This window comes from Asterias rubens, chromosome 21 (assembly GCF_902459465.1).
Source record: "Asterias rubens chromosome 21, eAstRub1.3, whole genome shotgun sequence".
Taxonomy (NCBI): Eukaryota; Metazoa; Echinodermata; class Asteroidea; order Forcipulatida; family Asteriidae; genus Asterias; species Asterias rubens.
Window position 1 is genome coordinate 2,986,115 of NC_047082.1, and position 25,774 is coordinate 3,011,888.

At 42.7% G+C, this 25,774-nt stretch overlaps 1 protein-coding gene across 1 annotated transcript in view; it reads right to left on the minus strand.

Annotated features, from left to right (window-relative positions):
* The window catches only part of LOC117304446, a 230,747-nt gene that overhangs the window by 75,386 nt on the left and 129,587 nt on the right, over positions 1–25,774 (minus strand). The window contains exons 141-173 of the mRNA XM_033788903.1: positions 25,093–25,326; positions 23,625–23,771; positions 22,639–23,064; positions 21,977–22,297; positions 21,397–21,511; positions 21,006–21,223; positions 20,257–20,574; positions 19,707–19,873; positions 18,753–18,912; positions 17,813–18,023; positions 17,017–17,249; positions 16,211–16,444; positions 15,386–15,532; positions 14,226–14,495; positions 13,529–13,684; positions 12,806–13,126; positions 12,461–12,575; positions 11,805–12,022; positions 10,949–11,266; positions 9,954–10,120; positions 9,199–9,358; positions 8,368–8,593; positions 7,733–7,971; positions 6,478–6,711; positions 5,626–5,772; positions 4,667–5,092; positions 3,863–4,183; positions 3,354–3,468; positions 2,975–3,189; positions 2,488–2,805; positions 2,158–2,324; positions 1,641–1,800; positions 659–905 (exon numbers count right to left, since the gene is read on the minus strand). Coding sequence (XP_033644794.1) covers positions 659–905; positions 1,641–1,800; positions 2,158–2,324; positions 2,488–2,805; positions 2,975–3,189; positions 3,354–3,468; positions 3,863–4,183; positions 4,667–5,092; positions 5,626–5,772; positions 6,478–6,711; positions 7,733–7,971; positions 8,368–8,593; positions 9,199–9,358; positions 9,954–10,120; positions 10,949–11,266; positions 11,805–12,022; positions 12,461–12,575; positions 12,806–13,126; positions 13,529–13,684; positions 14,226–14,495; positions 15,386–15,532; positions 16,211–16,444; positions 17,017–17,249; positions 17,813–18,023; positions 18,753–18,912; positions 19,707–19,873; positions 20,257–20,574; positions 21,006–21,223; positions 21,397–21,511; positions 21,977–22,297; positions 22,639–23,064; positions 23,625–23,771; positions 25,093–25,326 — 7,471 coding nt within the window. The remainder of the gene's footprint in view (positions 1–658; positions 906–1,640; positions 1,801–2,157; positions 2,325–2,487; positions 2,806–2,974; positions 3,190–3,353; positions 3,469–3,862; positions 4,184–4,666; positions 5,093–5,625; positions 5,773–6,477; positions 6,712–7,732; positions 7,972–8,367; positions 8,594–9,198; positions 9,359–9,953; positions 10,121–10,948; positions 11,267–11,804; positions 12,023–12,460; positions 12,576–12,805; positions 13,127–13,528; positions 13,685–14,225; positions 14,496–15,385; positions 15,533–16,210; positions 16,445–17,016; positions 17,250–17,812; positions 18,024–18,752; positions 18,913–19,706; positions 19,874–20,256; positions 20,575–21,005; positions 21,224–21,396; positions 21,512–21,976; positions 22,298–22,638; positions 23,065–23,624; positions 23,772–25,092; positions 25,327–25,774) is intronic.

Genomic DNA, 25,774 nt, shown 5'->3' on the forward strand with positions numbered 1-25,774 from the left:
AGCACCGAATTCAAACTCTGGTGTTTCTGATCAGCAGAGTGTGGGTTCGAATCCCCAGCCATGACACTGTGTCCTTGAGCAAGACACTTAACCATTGCTTCGTCCTTCGGATGGGACGTAAAGCCGTTGGTCCCATGTGTTGTGTAACGCATGTAAAAGAACCCAGTGCACTTATCGAAAAGAGAAGGGGTTCGCCCCGGTGTTCCTGGTTGTGGCTGCTTAATGCGCCGTAGCACCTTGTAAACCCTTATAAGGTGCTAAATAATTGGGTCTCAGAATTCATCACTGCAATAACCTATCTTTCTGAAAGTTTGTATATACTCAGCGCCTTGAGTACCTTGTTTGGTAGATACGTGCGCTATATAAGACTTCGATATTATTATATTATTATTCTCTTTTCAATAAGTGCACTGGGTTCTTTAATGGGCGTTACACAACACACAAGAGCAACGGCTTCATGTCCCACCCGTAAGGATGAAGCATCATGGTTAAGTGTCTTGCTTAAGGGCACAGGAGAAACGACTGGGACTCAACCCCACACTCTGCTGTTCAGAAACGCCAGAGCTTGAGTCCAGTGCTCTTAACAGCTACACCACGACCCAGTACAGATATAAAGTAAACTTAGAGTTTAGATTAAAACAAAGTAACAAGAGCTCACCATCATCGAGCATGAAGGCACTCTGGTCCAGATCAGAGCCGATGGAGCTACGACGGGACGAGCTGAGACTGCGAGAATCAAAGCTGTGTGTGTCCGACCTCATGGTCATGAACTGTTTGGAGCGTTTGATCGGGGAGCCCTTCAAGCCCGGAAGCTCTGGGTCTTGGGAGAGACTCTCCAGGGTGATGCCAAGGTGGTTGATGTCCTCGATACGGTTGTGGTAATTGTCGTAGTCTGACTGGATTGGCTGGAGGTTTGAACGGTTGTCAGAAAAAAAATTAATTTCCTTTGGTATAAAATAAAAGACATTAAATTAAACCCACTCTTGGATCTACCTCCGTATTCAAGTTGTATCACCTTAAGTAGCACTGATGTTACACGCAAATTTGAATTGTCAAAATTCATTCAAGGGTCGATTTCACAAGACAGTCCTAACTTAAGACTTATTCTAGGAGTTATTTAAAAACTTGATGCTAGTCCTAAGTTACGATGAGTGACTCTTCCTAACTCGAGATAAGACTAGCCTTAACTCTTTGTGAAATCCACCCCAGATGTAAAAAAAAAAAAGTATATAATAACAGCATTTACACTCCGAGATACAACAGCAACTATGCTCTGACATTTTTTCACAAAGTATTTTAGTGCAAACAAGATACAAACTTTTGGCAAAGTCAAGGTACATAGGGTGCGTTCGATTAGCTTCCCCAGGTCGACCCTGCGGTGCTCATTCGGGTAAGCCCCTGACAAGAGCTAATCAAACGATCACTCACCCTCTGTGGTGACGTCATGCACCTCGTGCCAGCCCCAAGTGACCCGTTCCACAAGCAGGGCACTTGGGGTAAACCCGGGTGAGCCCCTGGAATGACGTCAAAGCTATCTGAAAGTACCAGGGGCAGACCGAGGTCGACCCTGGGAAGCTTATCGAATGCACCCACAGTGTTTCACTGACACAACGATGATCAAACCAAGATACACAACTAACCTGTTGGGTGTCCTGCTGGTGTATGATGGCCTCTGGTTCGATGGCGACAGGAGGAAGGCGGTCCACTTTGTCTTCAATCTTCTCCAGCCACTCCAGGGTTGTCTTGAGCTGGGCTTGGAACTTATCATGGGCATCCTGGCGCTCCTGCAACTGTCGGTTCCTGGTGAAAACAAACAAAGAGAATCAAGTATTATTTCATAAAAACAAGAAATCATAAAAAATAACTCAGTGACACCTCATTTTGTTCAAATTTCGGTGCAGTATTTGTCCACAGAAACCTCTTCCCATTATTGAGAAACACTTCAAAATTATTACCTCTCCCTTAAAACATCTTATTCAATATACAATTGTACATTGATATTGTTGTCTACATGGCCAGAATGGGTGTGTATGGATTCTTAAATTAAATCCTTGTGAAAATACTGGTCTTTGACAGTTATCAATAGTGTCCAGTGTCTTTAACATAGTTTTGATGAGACTGAACAAATCAAATTTGAACTCTGAACTTTGAACTCACCTCTTCTGCATGAGTCCTTCGAGAGACTCCCAATTCTTGTTGAGGTTGGCCAGGGTGTCGACGACTCGAACCTTGTCTGATACCTTAGGGTCTCTTGTCACTTCGCTGCCCAATACCTTGATGTCTTGGTATTGGTTGCGATGAACATCAATGTCTCGCTGCATCTCCTAGAGAGAAAAAAAGAACATTTGGGGGTTTCTTTAAAATAGGGAGACCGCCAACATAGGGCTAGATAGCTCAGGACATTGAGTTTTATGGAGGTATTAAGACAGAAATGGTTCAAAAGAACAAAACATACAAATTTCCATTTTTGTTTACCAGTCTCCTTACCAGCAGTTTGGTGCCCATTTCAAGGATGTCAACACGTCCAAGCTCTTTTGATGTAACCTTCTCAATAAACGGCAGCAGCCAATCTTCAAACGCCTCCACATCGTCCTCCAGCTGCGACAGCTTGGCGAACATCTTATGCAGGTAGTCACCGTGGTTGCGCGCGCTGTTGGTGATCTTGTTGAAGCGCGCGTTGACACCTTCAAGCTTGGCCTGGATGTTGCGGGCGAGGGTGGGGTCGCTAGTCTTCATCAGCTTGCTGGCTGTCTCATTCAGAGTATCCACCGTGGGTTTGTGACTGTCAATATCTGTCATCACGTACTGTTTAAGAAGAAAAAATGTGAAACATGCAATTGAAAGTAGTTTGTATTTTTAGAGGACATGTTAATTTTGTTGGCCTTTCCTCCCAAAACCATAATACACCACAATCACGATACACCATAAGCCACGATACACCACAGCCCCGCCCGCCCCCGCCCAAAAAACCAACCTTCTGGTCTTGCATCAGTTCCAGCAGTACTTCCTTCTTGGCAGCAATGGGTGTGTTGACTACCCTGTTGGTATTCTTCTCTGCGACATCCAGCCAGCGTAGGAGTCCGTCTATACCTTCCTGGACGCTGTAGGACTGTGTGAGGGCGCTCTGCAGGTGATTGTTGCGCTCAGCCAGCTGCGACTCCATGAAGGTGCATTTCTCAGAGACGTCACCTGATAACAGGAGATTTGAATTAACTTATTTATTTGGCAAGTTAGATGGTAATAATTTTGCTACAAAGAAGATCTTTGCTACATTTTGATTGAGGCAAAAAGATTTCATCTTTCTATAATCAACTACAAAGTTATCAATGAACTGATGAGTGGTTTGTACTTACGGATTGTTGACAGGACTTCATCTTTGATGGTGTCTTGTAGCTCGGCAAGATCTTTCCCGTGCTCCTTAAATTTGCCAACATCTTTGGTATGCAACACAATGTCGTCGTGTAATTTCTGAAGAAAAAAACCCAAAACAACAAGTTTTAAACATAATAAATGTCAATAATGTTTCTTTGTATAACTAAATCTAAGTTTGTTTGTAGATTTTTTTATAATATAATAATAATATTGAATATTTCTAGTACGCTATGTCTGTCAATGATGACACTCCTGGCGCAAAAAACAAGAACTCTGCTTATACAGAAAGTTTGAAAGTTATGGTTTCCGAAATAGATGTTTTGAATTGAAAACAAGTATCTGGTTGTATGTGTTGAAGTGGGATGCTGTTCCAAAGAGATGGCCCGGCATGTGAAACGCAACGATCACCCCAGGAGTGCCAGCCTTTAAAAAACTAAATCTCTCAAATATTTTCCAAATTATGTCCAACAAAATAAATTACGAATCCCACCTTGACTCTCTCCATTTGGTTGCGGACATTATCCGGCTCAGCCGCCACCGGTTCCTGAAGCTCTTTGGTCAGCTTGGCGTACGCCTCGTTAACCCACGGCAGCACCACAGCGCATGAATTGCCATACTTGGTATGCTTGTCCGCAAGCTCCTTCAGGTGCTTGTAGTAGTTGCGGCTGCCCATGCGTAGCTTGGTGTAGCGGTCGTAGGCATCCGCCAGCTCGTCGCGGATGATGTTGGAGTCCGGAGCTTCGGCGAAGGTGCGGTTGTATTCAGCGGGGAGGGTTGAAGTGCGGAAGTCAGTCAGAGCTTCTCTGTAGTTCTGTGAAGCATCATGAAATAAAATCAAATAGTTGAGTTATTCAGAAACAACACAGGTTCTCAAAATACTTGCTGAAAGCGCTGCCAGCTAAGAAAACAAAACAAAAAACAACAACAAACTTGCATTCTACGTTCTTCATCTTGCAACTTTAAACAGGGGACTGAGCCTTTTCCAGTGCAGGCCCCGCCCTGTGGAATTCACTTCCTGATAGCTGCAGAAAAGCAACCTCACTTGAATCGTTCAAGAAACTGCCGAGGGCCCACTTGTTTCATCAACTGTGATTTTTATTTTGACAATCTTTGTTTGAGATATTTGTTATCAGTGTTGGACACATCCTAGCGCTTTGCAACCTCTGGAAAAGGCGCTCTATAAATGCCAGCTTGTTACTATTATTATCTATTAAAGCAAACTCCAAATCAACAACAAACAAAACTCTCACAAGAACTGCAGGTGATTAAAGTTGTTAAAGTTGATCGGACTTACCCTGGCATTGTCCAGGAACTTATGACCTGACCTCTGGATGAACTTCAGGTCACCCTTGTGGTCGCTGACCTCCTCCATGATCCTCTTCTCCTCTTCGACCTGCTTCTTCAGAGCCTGAAGGTCCCTCCCGGGAGCTCTCTGGATCGTCTCGTTGCTTCTCTCCGCTTCCTTCAACCACTCCTCAAACTCCTCGAACTCTTCTCGGTACTTCTCCAAGTCGTCCAGGGAAGAGTCCAGCTTGTTCTGGCGAGTGATGGATTGCTTGTTGACCTCGTCATAGCGGGGTTTCAGTTCATCGAGCCCTGATCGCAGGAAGGACTCGTCTTCTGGTTTGAGCTTGCCGCCGAACTCCCGCAGAAGGATGGCGATGTCGTTGACATTTTTGCTAATTGGTTGGTCGTGGGCAACAATGTCTTCACGAAGCACCTTTTTAACAGGGAAATAAACACAGAAAATATTAATTTTAGGCAAACTAAGTTTTTTAAAGTTCATATTTATGTACAAATACACTGTGAAGCTTAGATCCTATAAGAAGATGAAATATCTGGGCACGTTTTTTTTCTTGAATAATAGTAATTTGTACCAGACCAAAGTTCACAAATTTTGAAAAATAACTTGCCTCGTAAGATCATATTTATAAATGGTTTGTACCAGGGCCCAATTTTATATAGCTGCTTATGCACTTACAGTAGCTTAGCACAACAAAATTATGCTTAATGGAAAGTTGGCTGGTAACCTGTTTTTACTAAGCAAGATTTTCCTTTGCTTAGCATGTTTTTGTGCCGAAAGGCTTAAGTGGGACACCAGTCACAACAATGCAAACTTAATGGTATGTTGGCTAGCAACCTGTTTTTACTGAGCAAGGTTTTCCTTTTGTTAGCAAGTTTTTGTGCTTACAGGCTTTATAAGAAAACGGGCCCTTCACTGAGGTGAAGATAGTGTCTGGTGCCAAGACTTACCCTGTGTCTATCCAGTTGACTACTGAGTGGTTTAGTCTGCTCGTTGATGGGTTGTTGAGATCCAAGCTTCTTCTCTGTCTGTACCATCCAGTCAGTAAGCTCCTGGAGTGTGCCTCCAACATCCTCCAAACGGCGACTCATGTTGGACTGAAATAAAAACATAGGGTGCGTTCGATTAGCTTCCCTGGATCGACCCTGCAGTGCTCACTCAGGGCAGACCGGGGTCGACCCAAGGAAGCTCAAAAAACGCACCCATACATACATACATACAACATAGGCCCTTTTCGAAACAACGGCTTCGGCTTTGGGTTCGGCTCAGGCTAGCTTGGCCCCGCTGGTTGATTTGACAATTGCGCATGCTTTGCCTATACGCGCTCAGGGCTTCAGACGAGAGAACAAAGCCTCAAGCCGAATCCTGTGGTTTGGAAAAGGGCCATAGTTTGATATGGCGACATTCCATCAAGATAATAGCGGTTTGTAAAGATACAGTTTGAGCAAGATCTATATGAAAATATATGCAAACAGCAAACAATCAATATGGGAAAAGGTATGTTTTCAAGTTGTTCTTCAAAATGTCAAATGATTTTTCAGAACGGAGTGTAGGTGAGAGATTGTTCAATAATGTTGGTGCAACAAAGTAGAATAAACTGTAGCCAGTTTGCAAAAACGACACCTAGAAAAGCCTGGGAAAATATTTGCAAGGACATAAAAAGACCAACTGGACAGGGTTTGAAAAGCCCAGCCAACATGACAAAACTAGCTAAGGTGGCACCACAACGGTTGTGGGTGTCCACTGAATAATATATTTTATCCACGAGTGATAAAATGAAGAAGCTGAAAGGTGCAACCTACCTGTTCATCTTGCTCAGTCCTCATATGGTTGATGTTACTCTCAAGATCCTGCTTACGAGACTTGACTCGAGTCGACAGGTCATCGTAGCGATTCTTCAGGTCATCATTCTTGGTCTGTAGCTGCTCTTGCTGCTCAGGACGAAGCTTCTTTGATTTCTCACTGATCAGGTTGAGGGCGCCGGCGGAGGCTTCCACTACTGGGGCTTGGCTCATCACAACTTGCTCTTCCACAGCCTGAGAATATGAGAACATAAATAATAGTGGCAATCAAGGAGAAGTGAATAGAGGGGTGAGAGTCACTGCTGACAACAAAACCTGAAACTGGGATCCAGATCTTAGGTATGCTGAAATAATGGGTGCGTTCGTTTAGCTTCCCCGTGTCGACCCAGGTGTGTGGCGTTTTTTTTTCTAGGACGAACGTGTGCAGATAATTACCCACGGTTTCCAGGGGGAAAAAACCGCCACACACCGGGGTCTACCCAGGGAAGCTAAACGAACGCACCCAATGGCATTTCAACTTTATGATAACCCCTGGAGTTACAGATTGCAAGGAGCTTTAGCAAAAACATATCGTCAGTGTCCAACTCAGCTTCCTCTTGAAGACGATCAGAGCATACTGATCGAAACGTTGAGTTTTCAACCATTGGTTCTTTTCAGACTGGATTGAAATGTTCACATGGGCCTACCCCAAACGTAACCTGATTATATACTCCCACCAAGCAAAGTTTTGAATCCGACTTAGTATCATCAGTGTTAGAGAAGTAAATCAAACAGCATATTTTGTTTCCAGATAAAAGTCTGAAATTTCTCACCCCTTTGTGAATGTTAAAGGCAGTGGACACTAATGGTAATTACTCAAAATAATTATTAGCATAAAACCTTTCTTGGTGACGAGTAATGGGGAGAGGTTGGTGGTATAAAACATTGTGAGAAACAGCTCCCTCTGAAGTGCCATAGTTTTTGAGAAAGAAGTAATTTTCCACGAATTTGTATTCGAGACCTCAGGTTTAGAACCTGAGGTCTCGAAATCAACCATCCAAACGCACACAACTTCGTGTGACAAGGGTGTTTTCTTCTTTCATTATTATCTCGCAACTTTGATGACCGATTGAGCTCAAATTTTATTGCATATGTTGAGATACACCAACTGTGAAGGCTAGTCTTTGACAATTACCAATAGTGTCCACTGCCTTTAAATTAAGTACATTTGAAATCTTAGTTTGAAGTCTGAGAATCATAGTATGAGCAATCTTACCATGATGGTCTCCAGTTCCTTCTCCATCTCCTCCAGAGGGCTGAGTCCAGGCATAGGTGGTGCCTGAGCCATCTGCATCTCAGTCGTAGTCACCCAGTCCAGGAGGTCATCTACTGGCTTTGTGCGGTCAGCGAGGGCCAGAGCGGTGTCCAGCTCATCATCCCGGTCATCGATCTTGATGTCCAGGGCGTTGTAGCGACGGTTGATGTCGGCCAATTGGTGCTGGATCTCGGACTCCTCTGTTGGATGGAAATAATACTACATGAGCAAGACACAATTATGAGGTTTAAGGAATTCACAAATCATCAATGCGCCGTATTTTTGACCGCATGAGGGCACTCTCAAACATATTTGTATCACTTCCGGGGGTATACTTATTCATACCATAAACAGTTATTAAAGACTGGAACACATTACCACCACAGACATATCCATCACGGACAATAAGAATTTTAAAGAAGCTGTGTTAATCAACCTTTCAAGCAACTTAAAACTATGGCGCAACAAAAGTGACAAAACGCCTGTTAAAACTGTGCAGGACAACTGTGCATATACCCCATAATGGGTATCTTATCCACTAAAAATGATCTCATCTCATCCACCAATCCACTAATCCTATCCATTACAATCCTCACCTTCAATAAGTCCACTGATATCCGCTTCCTCAAATGGCCTCTTAGCCTTTTGTCGCTTAGCCGGGCCTTGATCCGGCTTAGGTGTTGATGTGATGATCTGGGACGAGCGGCGATGAGGCCTGCTTGGGGCGGTGGTTATACCACGCATTAGGGTGTCCAGTCTGGTACCCTGATCGTTCAGATGGTCCAGAGTGGGTCGGTACTCAACAACATCACGCCTCAGTGGCTGTGGACATGGTGGAGGAGAATTGAAATCAAATAAATAAGCATTGTCACAGATATAGGATAAAAGTTGTAGTTTAAACTGTATAAGCGTTTTGTGCAGAGACAGACTTCATGGTTCTTATCTTTAAAGGAACACGTTGCCTTGGATCAGTCGAGTTGGTCTTTGAAAAGCATTTGTAACCGTTTGTTATAAAATGCATAGACCCATTGCATATGACGTCACACTCTCAAAAAGGAGGCAGATCATTGGACAATAGCTGTTTTCGTTCGCGTGACCTCAGCGTACCTGTAGCGTTTCGCATTTTGCAAGGGGGAGCTATTGATTTTTTACACAATACAGAACGGGCCTCCGAACAATGCGGGAAAATTTGTTGTCAACTCTCTTTTGTGCATGTTTGTATACGATTTTGACTGCCAAAATGACACCCAGGATAGGCACATGTGAGAACGCTGCGCATATTGCCAGGGGTCTATTCACTATTGAGAAGCTCCTTCAGAGAAAAGCTGAAGCTTGAGCCATGTCCAAATTGGCAGCTACAGCTACGGCTACGGCTAGAAGTATAGTCTGTCCTTAGCAACACCCTTAGCAACAGTTTTAAAACATACCTTGAGCTCGTCATACTGTGACTTGATAGTACCCAAGTCTTTGGCTACCGGTTGGAATTGATTGAAGCGACGCTCTGTGGATATCAACCAAGTACTGACGTCCTTCAGGTCATCGTTGTACATCTTCTGGGCCTGGCGGCGTTCCTCAAGAGTCTTTTGCCTGATAATAAAATAATAATAATAAATAATAGTACCATAAGGCGCTATAAAAACAAGGCGAGGGACTGAATGAACTAAAACTAATACAAAAACAATCAAATGTCTAGCCAAGAAAACAAATAAAAAGAGGAGCAAGTTGTGGGAACAGAAGTGTCTTGAAGAGGCGTTTGAACACCTATATCCAAACACAGCCGATGCGAAGACAACAAATTACGAGTTAGAAATACTGGCATCAAAAGAAAGTCATCATTGATTTGACATCTTTTATATATCGGTAAATTGTCACACACACCGTAAAACATTCTAACAAACTTGGATGAAGTTTTGTAAATCTCAAAGCCTGGATCAGAAATCACAAAAATGGTTACAAGTTATTGGTATATATTTGAAGCAAAGCCTTTAGCCTGGTGCACACTTACTGCGAATGGGAATGCGAATGCAAAGCGAATGTCACATGGCTGTTTTCGCAGCAATTGTTTTTTTCGCAGGAGTTGAACACAGCTAACATGTGTGCGTCAAAATTCGTATCGCATTCACGTTCGCAGAAAGTATGAGCCGGGGTTTAGATTTAAAGACTTTGGATGAAAGAGCCTTACCTGAACTGAAGGAGTTCAATCAGGGCATTCCAGTTGTCGTCCACGTTGCGGACAATGTGCTTGACCGAGCCGGGCTCATTGACCCTCCGGTCACTAGTCAGCTCATTGGCAAGCTGATGGATCAACTGGTACTGTGGGCGCTGCCTCTCCATCTGGTCCTGTATGTCCTGTTGACGACGGGAAAGTAGAGAAGAAGATTCTTATAAAAAGGTACATCGAAAAGGAGACAAGGCTCAATTTCACAAAGCACTAAGATTCATCTTAAATGGTTTGGGAACTTTAGGTACTTTTTGTACGACACAAAACACAAACGTTCACAGATTTACATTAAACTTACACGGTTTAAAGATACTGATGGTAGAAAGCTTCCCTTAAAATATTACTCGATGGGGTGCTATGGTTTGAGTTCAACAATTTCACAAAAAATATTTTTTGTCTCAGTGAGACGAAATATATTTTAGCATGTACAATGGATTTACGTGACTCTCCTGAAAACATTTCTCTGTGTTTTTCTCCAAACACATGAAAACTAATAAAGCTGAAACTTTATTACATATATCTTCATTCACAGCGAGAAGGGATTCATGTCATGGCCAGACATATGATCTAAAAAAGGTATTAAGGCCCTCTAAACCGATGTTTGTATGAGAGAGATCGGCTGTTGCCAGCTTGGTGTCTGTATCCCCTTTGTGGAGTTTCCCCAAGTTGGCTTGTACTAAACAAACAAACTGACTATTGATTTTGGTTTTACCCATACACCAATGTGTGCAAGCACTGTTTACTTTCCCGAGTCCCGTGAAAAAAATATCGCAGGCATATTACTCGGGCGGGATTCAAACCCACGACCCTTGAAATATACCTGTGATATTTTTTTCACAGGACTCAGGAAAGTACCAAGTGTACAGAGCTAACACACATCGGTGAATGGGTAAAAAAACAAAATTAATATTCTTTATCCTTGATGCAAATTAAACATCTATTATAAACAAACCGACCTTCAAGATGCTGCCTAGCTCGGTGATGTCCATCTTACTAGTATCCGGCGCCTCCAAGGAGTCCAGCGCCGGGATGAGCCAGTCTTCCAGCTTATCAACCTCATCCTGAAGACGGTTCAACCGGTCAGTCAGAAGCTGTAGGAACTCACAGCCTTCTCTGGAAGGCTTCTCGAGGCTGGAGAAGCGAGTGTTCAGGTTGTCGAGCTTGGTCTGGATGGTACGGGCGACTGACGGCTCACAGGTTTGGAGGAGTTTACTCGCTGCCTTGTTGACAGTGTCCACGCTTGGTTTGTGGGCTTGCACATCGCTCAAGAGTGTCTGGAAGTATACAAAGTATTTATAATCAATTTCTATTCAACAAACAGGCCGGTGTGATTCGTTTTTGAAAGGGAAAGGGCACCAAGGCATTTTCTCCTTGGTGAAGGGCACCGTTTGGGGGAATTGTAAATTTCAAGGGCACCAAAGCCATGGCCATGGGGCATCTTGAAGTATAAGGCCTAAACAAATATTGTTTAAAAAGGAAGTTATTCAAGCTTTGTAACAAAACATGTTTGCATCAAGACAAGTTAAAAGTCAGCTACCGAAGCAACTTAGTGTCTCTCTCTGATCCGGTGTGGCCCTCTATCGACTTGCGGCCATCTTGTTGTTGTTTTTTGTGAATTTTTACACGCGCATTTTTAGCGCCCGACAAGCGCTTTACACAAGAACTAGAAAGTTTTTAACAAGCGTGCACACAAAGCATTCACTTTCGGTTAGCCAATCAGCTTTGATTTTTAGTGTTTCCCTCCCAGGGGTTAAAGAAGAACGCGCGACACAGCGCTGCCCACGGTAACGAGACTGAGGAACCCCTTCTCACCTTGTACTGTTGCATCTGGTCATTAAGAGGTTCCTTCCTGAGCGTGATGGAGGTCCTGTTCTGCAGCCGATCCAACGTAGTCTCTGTTGTATCCAGCCAGGCTAGGAGGCTCTCTAGACCCTCTTGTACACTGTGGGATTCAGTCAGTGCTGTCTGGAGTAGGTTACTACGCTCAGCGATCATGGATTCTAGCTGGCTGTAACGGTCACTCACATCACCTAGAAACATCAACAAAACATTTCAAGATAAATCTGTCCATTTCAATTTTACTTTGAAGTTTCTTGAGGGAGGGGTAGTCATATGAGTCACCCTTAGGCTACAGGGGGTAGGCATAGACCTGCATCCTACTAGATTTATATCTCTCAATACATACTAATTCATGCAGATGTGATGGATTGTATGAAAATGAGAAATCCTGCTGAATTTTAGATAAAAGTTCCAAATTTGTGTGGAAATAAAGCCAAACGAATGCAAGATTGTTGTATAGGCTCTCTATATCACGTCAAATCTGAAAGTTTGGTCACACACTTAGGGCTATGTTTTCAACTCAGTGATGGCAAGTTTGACCTCTTTCATGAGATTCTTAATTGCTCAGCAAAGGTATTTTGCTAAGCAATATTGTCTGCTTAACAGCTTTTACTCAGTAAGTAACTTACGGATCTGTTTGCTGACGTCCTTCTTGACGTCTTCGTGAATCTCACAGAGATCTCTACCGGTGTTCTTGATTCTCTCTACATCTTTGTTGTGCAGAAGAACGTCATCACTGAATGCCTAAAAGAAGTACACACAAAATGTTGTTGCTTAATTACGATATTAATTGAAATAATGAAATCAATAACCTTTTAAAAAATAAACGAGCGACCCATCATTGATAAATGGCATTGTGGTGGATGTCCAGTTAATACTAACCACAACTATTTTGTGCCGTGCAAATTTCTTTGCAGTGTCCATTCTTAGTAAATCAACATAAGTCCATAAGTGGTATGGATCATTGCACATACCTTGAGCTGTGCGATCTGCTGTTTGACCGCGTTAGGTTCCGCTGCAATGGGTTCCTGAACCATCTTGCCTAAGGTGACGTACGAGACATCCAACCACGGTAGCACCGGGTTGACCTCATTGCGGTACCTCTGCTGCTTCTCCTGGATGTCAGCCAGGCGGTTACGATGGTCCAAGCAGCGAGTCTTCAGACGCTCATAGCGGCTGTTCACACTGCCGAGTTTATCACGAATAGTGTGAGAATCTGGTGCTTCGCTGAAGGTCTGGCTGAACTGGCGGGGCAGGACAGAGGTGCGGAAGTCCCCGAGATCTTCTCTGTAAGTCTGTCATAACAAAATAATCATGTTGAGTTTTAATTCCCTTAAAAGCAGCAGGACACATTTGGTAATTGTCAAAGAGCAGTATTCTCACTTGGAGTATCCCAACATATGCATAACGTAACAAATCTGTGAAAATGTGGACTCAATTGATCATCGAAGTTGCAAGAGAATAGTCAAAGAATAAAAATACCCTTGTTGCACAAATTTGTGTGTCTTCAGATGCCTAAAAAGGCTTCACGCCTGCCTGAAGTCTCTTAATATTTTAAGAATCTTATATCACATCTCATAACCAACCTCCATGTGTAGTTATCTAGACATTTTTTTTCGCCATGCTCCTCAATCAAAAAGAAATATTACTCTTCTCTGAAGACGATCAGAGCAAAAATTGACGGCAAAGTTGTTTACCTTGGCGTTGTTGATGAATGTCTGGCCGGTCATGTTGACAAACTTCAGGTCTGCACCGTGGGTCAAAACATCCTCAGCCAACTCACGCTGGCCACTGTACTGATCCCGTAGGGCCTCTGGCTCGGATTCTATCTTCCGCAGTGAAGACTCAAGTTTCTGGACGAGAAAATAAAACACATTTGAAATCTCTCTTCTCTTCTCTTCACCTAAGCATTGCACTCAAATTCTTCATCATGGTGGGGGCCATCTTATTTTCTTCCATTCAAACCAAACGGAGACTACAACCTTGTTGATTTTAAACAATAACATTTTAACAAAAAGAACTGTTACTTAGAAAAAGTGTTGGTTATTTAAACAGAAGCAAAGCACCAATTGCACCAACTTGAATGACATGCCAATTTGGTTGTTTATCAATTCAAGTGAGGAAATATATGTTCTTGTTCTTGGCAATATTTGTGGTTGTCATTTTTACAGGCATGATATTTGGTCCTTGAGAAAAAAAGTATGACATTAGATCGAGTACAAGGGCTGAACTACATGTACACATGGAATAGGCTCTTATAGTTTTTTTCATGACATTTTAACACAAAATTTCTGATTTTTCCAAGGGCAAACAAAAATCAGAAAACAGACTAAAGTAGGAAGAATATCATGTTTTTTTATGAAATTGGGTCATAATTTTGAAATTTACTCATACCTGCTCAGCCATGCGTAGCCATTCTTCCAGAGTACCAACTTCCGGTTCCAATTTCCCGAGGTCGTCACTAGCAAAGCGCAGCGCGCTCAGCCGCGTGTTGGATTGTACGTTGACCGTCTCGTAGCGTGCCTTGAGCGTATCGGCGATGTACCGTAGGGAGGTACTGTCATCCTCGCTGAGTTTGTCTCCGCGTTGCTTCAGGAGTTGGTTGGCTTCTTGGACTGTCTCCAAGACGGGGCCCTGGTGGGACACGATGTCCTCATGGAGGGTCTGTCAAGTAATAAGAATAAGAAGGTGATGTTATCAAGTCATGATGAGGGGAATCAGGGGTATGTTCCACCTGCGCAAACATCGACAGTTTTGAGTAAAACCAGTTGTGCGTTGCCAACGTTTAGAAACCTCGGGTGAACATACTTCTGAGGTGAATAGGCGAGTGGTTTTAAAATGGTGGACATTAATACGATTAGCAGACAATTTATCTTGTCACAAACATAATTACAGTGTGTTTTTGGTTGTTGGTAACGCAGTCAGGTGGAGTCGAAATAATAACTTAATAAGTTTATGCCATGATGTACAAAAGAGGATTAAAATATACCTTCAATACAGCGAAAAAACGAACGTTAAAAAAATCAAAAGGGGTACCTCATGTTGACAACCAGTGATCGCAACCAATCATTCCATTAATAACATCGTTTGTGCAAAAGGTTGCAATTTGATTGCGCAAGTGGAACGCAACCCGGGCTTCCAGAGAAAGTAGAGTGGTCGTCTCAACATGACCTTGACATCACTCATGGAGGCTGACATTGCTGTAAGCGGTTCATCTATTTCTATGCTTGATAGAGATTTCTGCCTCCTCCACAGAACACCCAGCAGGAAAAATGGCATCATATTGGGTGCGTTCGATTAGCATCCCCGTGTCGACCCCGCGGTGCTCACTCAGGTGAGTAAACGAACGATTAATCACCGCTCTCGTAGTGACGTCATGCACCTGGGGCCAGCCCCAAAGTGACCCACTCCACAAGCAGGGCACTTGGGGCTGACCCGGGTGAGCCCATGGAATGACGTCAAAGCTATTCGAGCATATCGGGGGCAGACCGGGGTCGACCCAGGGAAGCTAATCGAATGCACCCTTTGTAAATGTTTGCAGAGGAATGTCATACCTTGTGTTTGCTGTACTGGTCAGTCAGAGGTCTGGTCTGCTCGCTGAGTGGTTGTTCTGATCCTAGCTGGTGCTCTGCCTTGGTAACCCAATCTTGAAGCTCATTCAGCTGGATGGTCAGCTCGTCAAAATCGGCTTTCAGTCTCGTCTAGAATTGAGAAAGGAACCAAACATAAAATAATTACAATTACACAAACGAACCAACCTTGGCTCTCAAATCTTGATCTTGAACCAGTTGAGAAGACACCAGGGCCCAACTTCAAAGAGCTGCTTAAGCACAAAACACTGCTTAACAAATTCCTGTTAAGCAGATATGAGTAGTACATGTAGAACAGTCACAAATTGAACTTGCGACATGGTAGTTTGGCTGGTAACCTTTTGTTGCAGATAATAGTAGTTTATTTAACTTTTGCGGCCCCTGACCCACACAGCCATTTTTTTTGTTTTTACATTTTTCTCATTCACAGTTGTATTTATAATATCTTTGTCCAGGGGTGCCAGTCAGAAGCCATACAACCGTTAACTGCCGTGTTACGGTTAATGGTTGTATGGCTTCTGACTGGCACCCCCGAACAAAGAACAGTTAACGGTTGCATGGCTTCTGACTGGCACCCCCGAACAAGGATATTGAAAAAATAGGGACACCGCCAATATAGGGCTAGATAGCTCAGTTGGTAGAGCGCCGGCACGTTAATCCGGAGGTCGTTGGTTCGAATCCCACTCTAGACAATTCTTTGTTCAACCCCCAAAATAATAATAATAATAATAATAATAATAATAATAATAATAATAATAAAAATAATAAAAAAAAAACAAACATTCTTACCTTCTCCTCCATCTCAATCTTAAGCTGGATGAGGAGACTCTCAATGGTCTTGCAGACATCTTCCGATCTCTTAGTGAGTTGATCGTACTGAGCCCGGAGCTCCTTGCTGCGTTGCTGGAGGTCCTCTACCCGCTGAGGGGCGAGCTTACCACGTTTGTCCTTCAACAGTTGGTCCGTGGTGTGAATGGAATCCAGGATGGCCACTTTGTTGCTGTCGATCTCATCGTGCAGACTCTGAGAAAGAAAAACAATCTGAGGATCAGACACTTTTCAAACAAAAAACAAAAACAACAACAAACCCTGAACATCGCAACTCCTCATCCAGTATTATTTTCTCTGGACGGGTGAACAAGATGTTTACCATATTAGCATAGGGAGAGGGGAGCGTTTTTGAACCAAGTTTCAGTTACACAGAGAAAGCAGGGTTGAGAGAACCAAGATAAGCCTGGGTGTTCCACAAATGTTTACACAAACTCCTTGAATTCATATAAAATATGGCAAACTGACAAGCAGAATTGAGGGATAGATTATTAAAATAACTACTCTCAAAATAGGAACATTAAGGCTCATTTGGAATGTGAATGAGGTTTTGGTCAGAGAACGGCATAGCAAAAACAGAAAATATTTTTCAGAAAAGAGTAGCACACAGTATAAAATATTTCTTAATAGACTGACAGGTAAAAACAAATTTTTATATTCAAGGCTCCAGTCTGAGGTGAGTTTCGGACTGGGGTCTACAGAGGTGAACGGCAGGGAAAGAAACCATAAAGTCAACCTTATTCAAACGCCATCCAGATTTCCCTTACCTTGGCTGCCTTGAGTTCATTATGCAGTTGATCTGTATCGGTACTCCTAGGTGCCGACTGAACCACCTTAGCGTCAGTCACTGTCACCCATTCAATCAGACCTCCCATGTTTCCGCTCTTCTCTAGGTAAGACTTGGCTAGATCCATCTCCTCGTCCCGGTCTCCGAGCTTCACCTTCAGGCCGTCGTAACGTTTGTTGATGTCCATCAGCTCTCGCTGGATCTTCGTCTCTTCTACAGGAGAGTAAAGATAAAAAAGTTCAATCAGCAAGTTGAGGGACTGATTTCACAAAGATCTAAGAATGATCTGAACTCCAAATCAATCATAGTTGCTAAGTAACGTGTGATGTCACAATACAAATCCCTATGGTAATACTGACCAATTTGTCTTGCGTCGGATTTTATCGCTTTGTGAAATCGAGCCCTGGTCACTGAGCCAAATATTAAATTCCTTAAACCATCTCAGCTCCCAAGGGAGTATCCAGCATGTGCTGCCAAGTATGTAGCACACTAAAGCTAAATCAATCACAAGAACAATCTCTGCCACCATAGGTACCCATTTATAATCCTGGGTGAAGAGAAGCAATTCAAGTGTCATGATCGGGACTCGAACCCACACTCCGATGACTTAACCACCAGAACTTGAATTCGATGCTCTAAAACACTTGGCCATGATACCCTGTTCTGTATAATTACATCCTGATTGAGTAGTATGTTATGTCTTGAGTGTATGAAACAACAAGTTTGTTTCATTTCGGATGTTTTGGATGTAGATATAAAACCATATTGAAACTTACCATCGGTGGTGAAGTCACTAGCATCAGGGGTCTCATACGACCGGCGTGACATTTGTCCGGATGAGGGTGATGATCCGATCTGGAGTGACCGGTAGCGTGGCCGGACGGACATCGGTACATCTTCATCCCGCTGCAATCGGTCAAGATTGTGGCCGTACTTGTTGACCTCTATGATCTTTGGCTTGTAGGCAATCACATCGGCCTTCAACGGCTGAGGGTAGAATTTAAAAAAATAAAGGTAAGTTAAAAGTTTCCAACAGTTTCAACATAGTTTACAGAGGAAGGGCCATATCACACGAGGCAATTTACAGGCAACCCCCAAAAAGAAAAAGATATTCACATTTCAATGTTCACCTACTTTACTTGGAAATCGTCAGACATGGTTTGAAAAGTGACGCATGTGCTACCAAAGAGGTCCTGTAGCATGCACTGTAGTTGGTTGCCTCCAAGTTGCCTGTAAAAGTTGCCTCGTGTGACAAAACCCCAAGACCCCTTTCCGTTCCTATGAAGTACTTGCTATGATGAAAGTTGCCTTCAAGAAAAAAACCTGCTAGGTTGTTTGATGCAAAGCCATCGATATGATCTATTTCATTCTTTACTCCAACAGTCTTTAAGGTTGGTAAGCATTTGTCTACATATTTATTGCAGGGGTGGAAGTCACTGCTAACAAAAAAGTCTGAAACAAGGCTCGATATCTTAGGAGGTATTGATATGATGGCATTTTAACCCTTTGATCACCCCTGGGCTTAAATTTCACAGAGCTTTTAGGAACAGTGTCCTCAGCAATAGAAAAGTAGATCAAAGAGAAGTTTTTCTTGACATGTGGACAAAAATAGCGTCCGACTTCCTGGACCAGGCTGACTTAAAAAGTCTGGCTAAAAGACTGAAATATCTCACCCCCATTAATGGCAACTAAAAGCTAAGCATGCTAGAGACTAACCTTGACTTGTTCTATCTGTGTATTCAGCGTGATGATATCATGAGATACTTCCTGTAGTTGGGTGACTTTGTGCTCCATGGTGTCCAGCCAGTTGGTGGTGTCCTTACTGGATTGTCCGTAGCGTTTGGATGCCTTGAGTTTGGCGTCCAATTGCTTGCTCCTGGAAGAGATAACAAGAAGAATACAATAACATACTGACTTCACCTTCACCAGTTGCGTTATTTAATAATTTAATTGCCACTTTTAAAGTCCAACTTCAAGGCAAGAAGTAAATTATTCAAAGAGATATCGGAAAATGAATAAAACGTGAATGCTTTTTGTTCAAACAACTAACGTTAGGCGTCGTTCAATATTATTTATTAACCCCATTTGAATTATGTTATGGCAGGTTGCTAAGCAATCCGGGCCCGTTATTCATGTATGTCTGTTGGGGGTTACTGTCAAGTAAAGTTTATTATTAAATAGTTACTGGTTTTTGCCCAATTGGTAATTAACCAATGTGGTGTGACATGGTTGAATAAACACAGCACTTGAAGCTGATACCAATCAACCAATCAATCAATCAATCAATCAAACGTAATTTGTATAGCGCCTAAATCAAACTCAATGTGTACTGTTGTGATTTTTTGTGTCCTCAGAGAATACATTAAGTTTACACCCAAGTAAAGCTGAATTGATGTTCGAGTTGGCGTCGTGGTGTCTTTCCTTGCCCTTCACCTCCGAGACCCCGGTTAGAATCCCACTGGGGGCACTATGTGGATTGGGTTTTCAGTCCCTGCCTGACTGCGTGGGTTTTCACAAGAATAATTCTCTAGGGTGTTCCATCCACAAGTAATACTGCAACTTCCCCATTTGGTTGTGGGCTAGTACATTGATTAAGTTGGTTTTTCTGATAAATTTCTCAAAATAAATTAAATGAAATGGTTTGATTTACAAATTCTGTCCGACACCAACCTCTTGACGAGAATCTCTTCCAGGGTCCGCCAGTTAGCGTCGACGTTGGTCAGGACAGCCGTGACGTAGGATGTGTCGCTGGCTTTAGGGTCTCTGATGAGCGCTTCTCCTTGCTGATGGATCCGCTTGTGCGACTGCCGGTGGTCTCCAAGCTGCTGCTTGATTCCCTGAAAGATCCAAAGTCAAAATATGCATCAATTTCGAGGACTGGGCAAGAATCTTTTAAATCAGTCATTAAAAAAATGTATTCTTAAATAAATTATGTCTGCTTTTGTCTTTTAAACCTCTTGTGGTTGAAACATCACGCCATTTACTATTTTTAAAAATTTTTTATTTTTTTAAAAAATTGTTAAGTAATTTTTTTGCAGAGCACACTTTAAGAACAATTTTTTTAACATAAACTGACGAGAATTAACTGTCAATAAATAGTAAACTTGCGGGTACAACCATGTATCTTTTGAAGGAGTGTTGGCACAAGAAAGAGCTGGTTTGGTCGCGACATTTCAATTCTCTGCTCATCTTAAGAAGTTTTTTTTTATTGAGTACTCACCTTGAGTCTCTTGTCACACTCGTTCAGGTCGAGGCGAGCAAGCTCCCTCGACTCCAAAGAGTCAATGGTCGGCAGCACCCAATCCTCAAACTGGTCAACCTCATTCTCAAAGTTATTGAGCTGTTCGAACATCCCCTGGAGCATGCCGCCATGCTGCGTGGTTGTGTCGCTGACTTTGTTGTAGCGGGAGTTCAGGGTGTCCACCTTGGTCTGCAGGGCTTTGGCAACCTTGGGCTCACTGGTACGGATCAGATCGGAAGCTGATTGGTTGATCATCTCCACGCTCGGCTGATGACTAATGATGTCATCCTCCACATTCTGTTAGGTGTTAGGTCACAGGTCAAAGGTCAAAGGTATTTAAATACAATAATCATATTGCTTTGAATGAGGGACTTATGGGACCCTAGCTGGCAGCAGACTTACCAGATAAAAACCAATGATTTTGGTTATATACGGATGCTCAGAACTACGTTAAAAAAATCCAAAGTCTCCCATTGGTTGAGTTTTAAATCCACCAGATATCAATATTGACCCCTTGCATTGGCCACCATCTTTGATGACAAACAATGGAAACATGCACACAACTCTCAGCCAATAATAGCGCTTCACGCGTGCACGTTTCACCAATGATAGCGGTCAATCTTTTCAGACGTAGGTTTTCTGTTTTAATTTAAATGGGTAATTAATGTCAAAATGGCTGCCTTAAGACAGTGGATCTGCAGCCCCTGAATGAGGATTGAGAAACCCACCTTCTGCACTTGCATATTCTCAACCAATGGTTCCTTCTTGATGACCAAGACGGTCCCCTTCTCCATCTTGTGTACGTTCCTCTCGGCCTCATCCAGCCAGCGTAGGAGTAAGTCCAGACTATCCTGAATGTCTTGGGATTGTGTCAGAGCGTTCTGCAACAGCTGGCTGCGACTCTTGATCTGAGTGTCCAGTTCGTTGTAGCGGTGTTGAAGCTCATCTGCAAAAAAAAACATGAAATATACTTATAATGTAGGATTTGAAAATGTCCAAGGCGTCAGTACAATTACATGTAGGTGAGGTTTTTGGTAACACCATGTGTACATCTCTTTTGAGTGGTATTGACAACTCAATGTATCTCCCAAAACTATACGCAAGATGTTTATGACTTACCAATGTGTTTAGTGATGTCCGGCTGTAGCGCTGGTTTAACATCAGCCAAGTCTCGTCCCGCATCCTTGGTCTTCTCAATGTCTTTAAGATGGAGCACTACTTCATCATGGATCACCTACAAACAAAAAAACATCAAAACTATCAATGATGTCATACTCTTCTCAAGGTTAGACAAATGAGATGGCTCTACCCTGATCTACCTGACTCACTGTTGATAGTCTGAAATATTGTGAGAAACGGCTCTCTCTGAAGTAACATAGTTTTTTTTTTAAAGAGGTTATTTCTCACTAAAACATTCAAAGACTTCAGGCCTATAGAATGTATAGTATTTTATTAGGCATCTGAAAGCACACAATACTGTGCAACAAGTTTTTTGTTTGTTCATTATTATCTCGCAGCTTCAACGACCAATTGATTTCAAATTTTCACAGGTTTGTTATTTTGTGCATATGTTGAGATACACTTGTGAGAATACTGGTCTTTGACAATAAGGTGTCCAGTGCCTTTAAATAAAGTATACATAACATAAACATTGTTTTTAAAACAAGTAGTCGCTTTGGTTTAAGAGACTTGACCTTACCTTGAGTCTGTCGATCTGTTTCTGTACAGCCTTCGGCTCAGCCCCGATGGGTTCCCTGAGGTACGACTTGAGGGTTCCTTCCTTGTCCTGGAGCCAGTTACCAAAGTTATCCGTCCTGTCACTGAACTTCTGTTGCTTCTCAACGACGTCACGAAGCTGGTTGGTGTGCTCCGTCGTGCGTGCCTTCAGGCGCTCGTAGCGCGTTGTGATGTCTGACATCTTGCTGGGGATGACACTGGTCTCTGTGTTCTCCTGGAAGGAGCGCGTGAATTGGCGCGGGAGCGCTGCATCACGGAACACCGCAAGATCTTGGCGGTACACCTGAGAAAACGGAGCATACAATAACATTTTTACTACTTTTGAGTGATAACAAATTATTAAATACGAAATGTCACAAAAACTGTTGTCTGGCAACAGAGCTTTCTCTAACTTTGCTCCCTCTTCTAGGGAATTTATTGCCGCTTGACATAAGACCACAGAATAACCCATCAATCTTCAAATGACAGCTCAAAACTCATATCTTCAAACAGGCATTTTAATTAGAGGGCTTTTGACTTTGCGAACCGCCTTTCAATGGCAAATTTGTCACATACTTTGCACTTTATAATTGCTATTTATCAAACGTAAAAAAAGGTTTTGATTTCTGGAACTGTCATTCTTACCTTCGCCGAGTCAAGCACCTTCTGCCCACCCTTCACAACAAACTTCAGGTCAGCGGCGTGAGCGATCACGTCCTCCGTGAAGGCCCTCTGTTGACCCAACTCCTTCTTCAGGACCTCTGGGGCCTTGGACTTGCTGGCGAGAGACGTCTCAAGATTCTGCTCTGCCGTCTGAAGCCAGGTCTCAATGTCAGCAACCTCCTCTTCGTGCTTCGGGAGATCCTCCACGGCGAAGCGGAGCTTGTTGTTGCGGTTGATGGAATCAGTGGCCAGATTGTCGTAGCGGCTGCGGAGCTCGGACTGTAGCTCTGTGAGCTTAGTCTGGTCCTCCGGGCGAAGGTTCTGGGTGTGTTGACGAAGGAGGGACTGGCATTCCTGGATTGACTGAAGGACTGGGTTCTGATGCACCTGGATGTCCTCATGAATTGCCTGAAAAGAAGAACAGAGTCAAACATTATATTAAAAAATAATAATAATAATCCATTGCGTCATGTCTGTCAATGATGACACTCCTGGCTAAAAACAAAGAACTTGGGGTTCGAAAGCTATGGTTTCTGAAATAGATACGTTTTGAGATGTGTCTTAAATTGAGAAAATGTATCTGCTTGTTTGAGGTGAAGTGGGAGGCTGTTCCAAAGAGATGACTTGGCATGTGAAAAGCAATGATAACCCCAGGAGTACCACGAACATGGAATGTTCAGGAGCAGATTATTTGCTAATAAAAAGCAGCTCAATAAATTGGGCCTACTAGGCACATAAAATCACTTGATAAACCCTCTGGTTTTCCAATGGTTGTTTACACTCCAACTTGGAGTCGTTAAGCATGTTGATTTCAGTTGACTGATAATTGATTGATTGTTATATTGTTTGTTAGATTGGTTGATTGATTAATTGACTGATTGATTGGTTGATTGACTGATTGATTAATTATTTGAATATTGATTAATTAATTGAATATTGATTAAGAAATCAATTGTTTTGTGACTGACCTTGTGTTCCTGTTGTTGAGAGATCAGCGGCTGTGATTCCTGGCTCATTGGCTGTTGTGATCCCAGACGTGTCTCGGCCTGGGTCACCCACTCCAGCTGATCGGTCAAGGACTTCACTGTGTCATTCAACTTGTCATCAATCTCAACCTTGGAAAGAAAAACAGGTGAGACAAAGTAAAGATTTGAGATTGAGTGTCAATAAATGGACTTGGAGAGGTCTGCAATAGCAATGGAGGAAAACCTCTCAGAGTTGTGGAGCTCTTAAAGCCATTGGACCCTTTCGGTTCAGAAAAAAAAAATAAAAGTTCACAGATTTACAAATAACTTACAGGGTTTACAGAAGGCAATGGTGAAAGACTTCTCTTGAAATATTATTCCATGAAATGCTTTACTTTTTGAGAAAACAGCAAAACAATATAAATTCTCGTTAACGAGAATTACGGATTTATTTTAAACACATGCCATGACACGGCGAAACGCGCGGAAACAAGGATGGGTTTTTCCGTTGTTTGCTGCAGACTCCGATGACCGATTGAGCCTAAATTTTCACAGGTTTGTTATTTGATATAGAAGTTGTGGTACACAAAGTGTGGGCCTTGGACAACACTGCTTACCGAAAGGGTCCAATGGCTTTAAAAGAGCTGGTGGTGAACCAAGTAAAATTTTCTACAAGTGTGCCAGGCCAGAGGCCTGATACTTCACAGAGGCAACGAATAAATAAGAATAAAGAATAATAATAATAATAATGATTGCCTCCAAGCCCCTGGTCATTGCTTGTTGCACTTAAAATGCTACAGTAGACATTTACAATGTCCTCAAGGCCTGAAACCTTTACCAAGGAGAAAATGCCTTGGTGGCCTTTTATCTGGCAAGATATGCTCTGATAATCTTTAATGTACACTTAAAGGAACACGTTGCCTTGGATCGGTCGAGTTTGTCTTTGAAAAGCGTTTGTAACCGTTTGTAAACAAATGCATATGGTTAGAAAGTTGTTGTAAAAGTAGAATACAATGATCCACAGAGATTGCACGGTTTTCCTTTTACCTCGTCGACTAACACGGTCGGCCATTTTGGGGATTTTTGACTCCCATAAATGGCTGACCGTGTTAGTTCGCAAAGTAAAAAGGAAAACCACGCTATTTCGAGGCAAATTTGTGTGGATCATTGTATTCTACTTTTAAAACATCTTTCCAATCATATGCATTTTTTAACAAACGGTTACAAACGCTTTTTATAGACCAACTCGTCCGATCCAAGGCAACGTGTTCCTTTAAAGTAGAAATTTAAAACATTGACGGGTTGAAATATACATTTTAAGTAAATATCTCTCGTAAGTTGTGGTGATTCTGAGAAGAGCTGGTGGTGCGTTAACAAAAGACAAATTTCGTCGGCTCAGTGCTATACGGCCGTTCACTGCAATACCCATAATGGTAAAATAGAATTCAAAAATCCTCGGTACTAAACTGACCTGTTGATCTTCCTGTGATTTGAGCGTATCCATCAGCACCTGGGCATCCTTCAACCAATCATTGCTCTTGACTGATACCTGCTCGTAGTTCCCTCGTAGATCATTGGTCATCACCTTCAGCTTGTTCTGCTGGTCTGGCGAGAGTCGATCACGGTGGTCTCGCAGGAACTGCTCGGCGTTGTGGACCACCTCGAGGATGATGGGGCGGTGGTCGGCCACCTCGGTTTGTACCGGCTGTAAGAGAGAGAGAAACGGAGCAATAAGATGTGATGTGGCCAGTGTATATAATCCTCTAGCAACTTCACTAGCTCCCTATCTCTCATCGAATCATTTTCAAGCTGATGCTCATTGTCCACAAAACACTTAACAGCAAGGCTACCCACTATATCTCAGAACTATTTCAAGTTTACACTCCCCCAAGAAATCTTCGATTCCAGTTCCATGCCTCTCCTCAATGAACCCAAGTCTTGACCCACCTGGGGGTGACTGGTCTTTTCCTTCAGCTGCATGCGCCACACATCTGCGCCACTTAATCTTAGATCTTGTCTTTGTACCACAAAATAAAATCTCTTCTCAAAACTTATCTTATGTCACAGGTTTTTAAGGATTTATTTAGTTGTGTCTGTGTTCTTTTGTTTGTTTTTGGTTTACTGCGCCTTGAACACCCAGAAGGGTGGATATG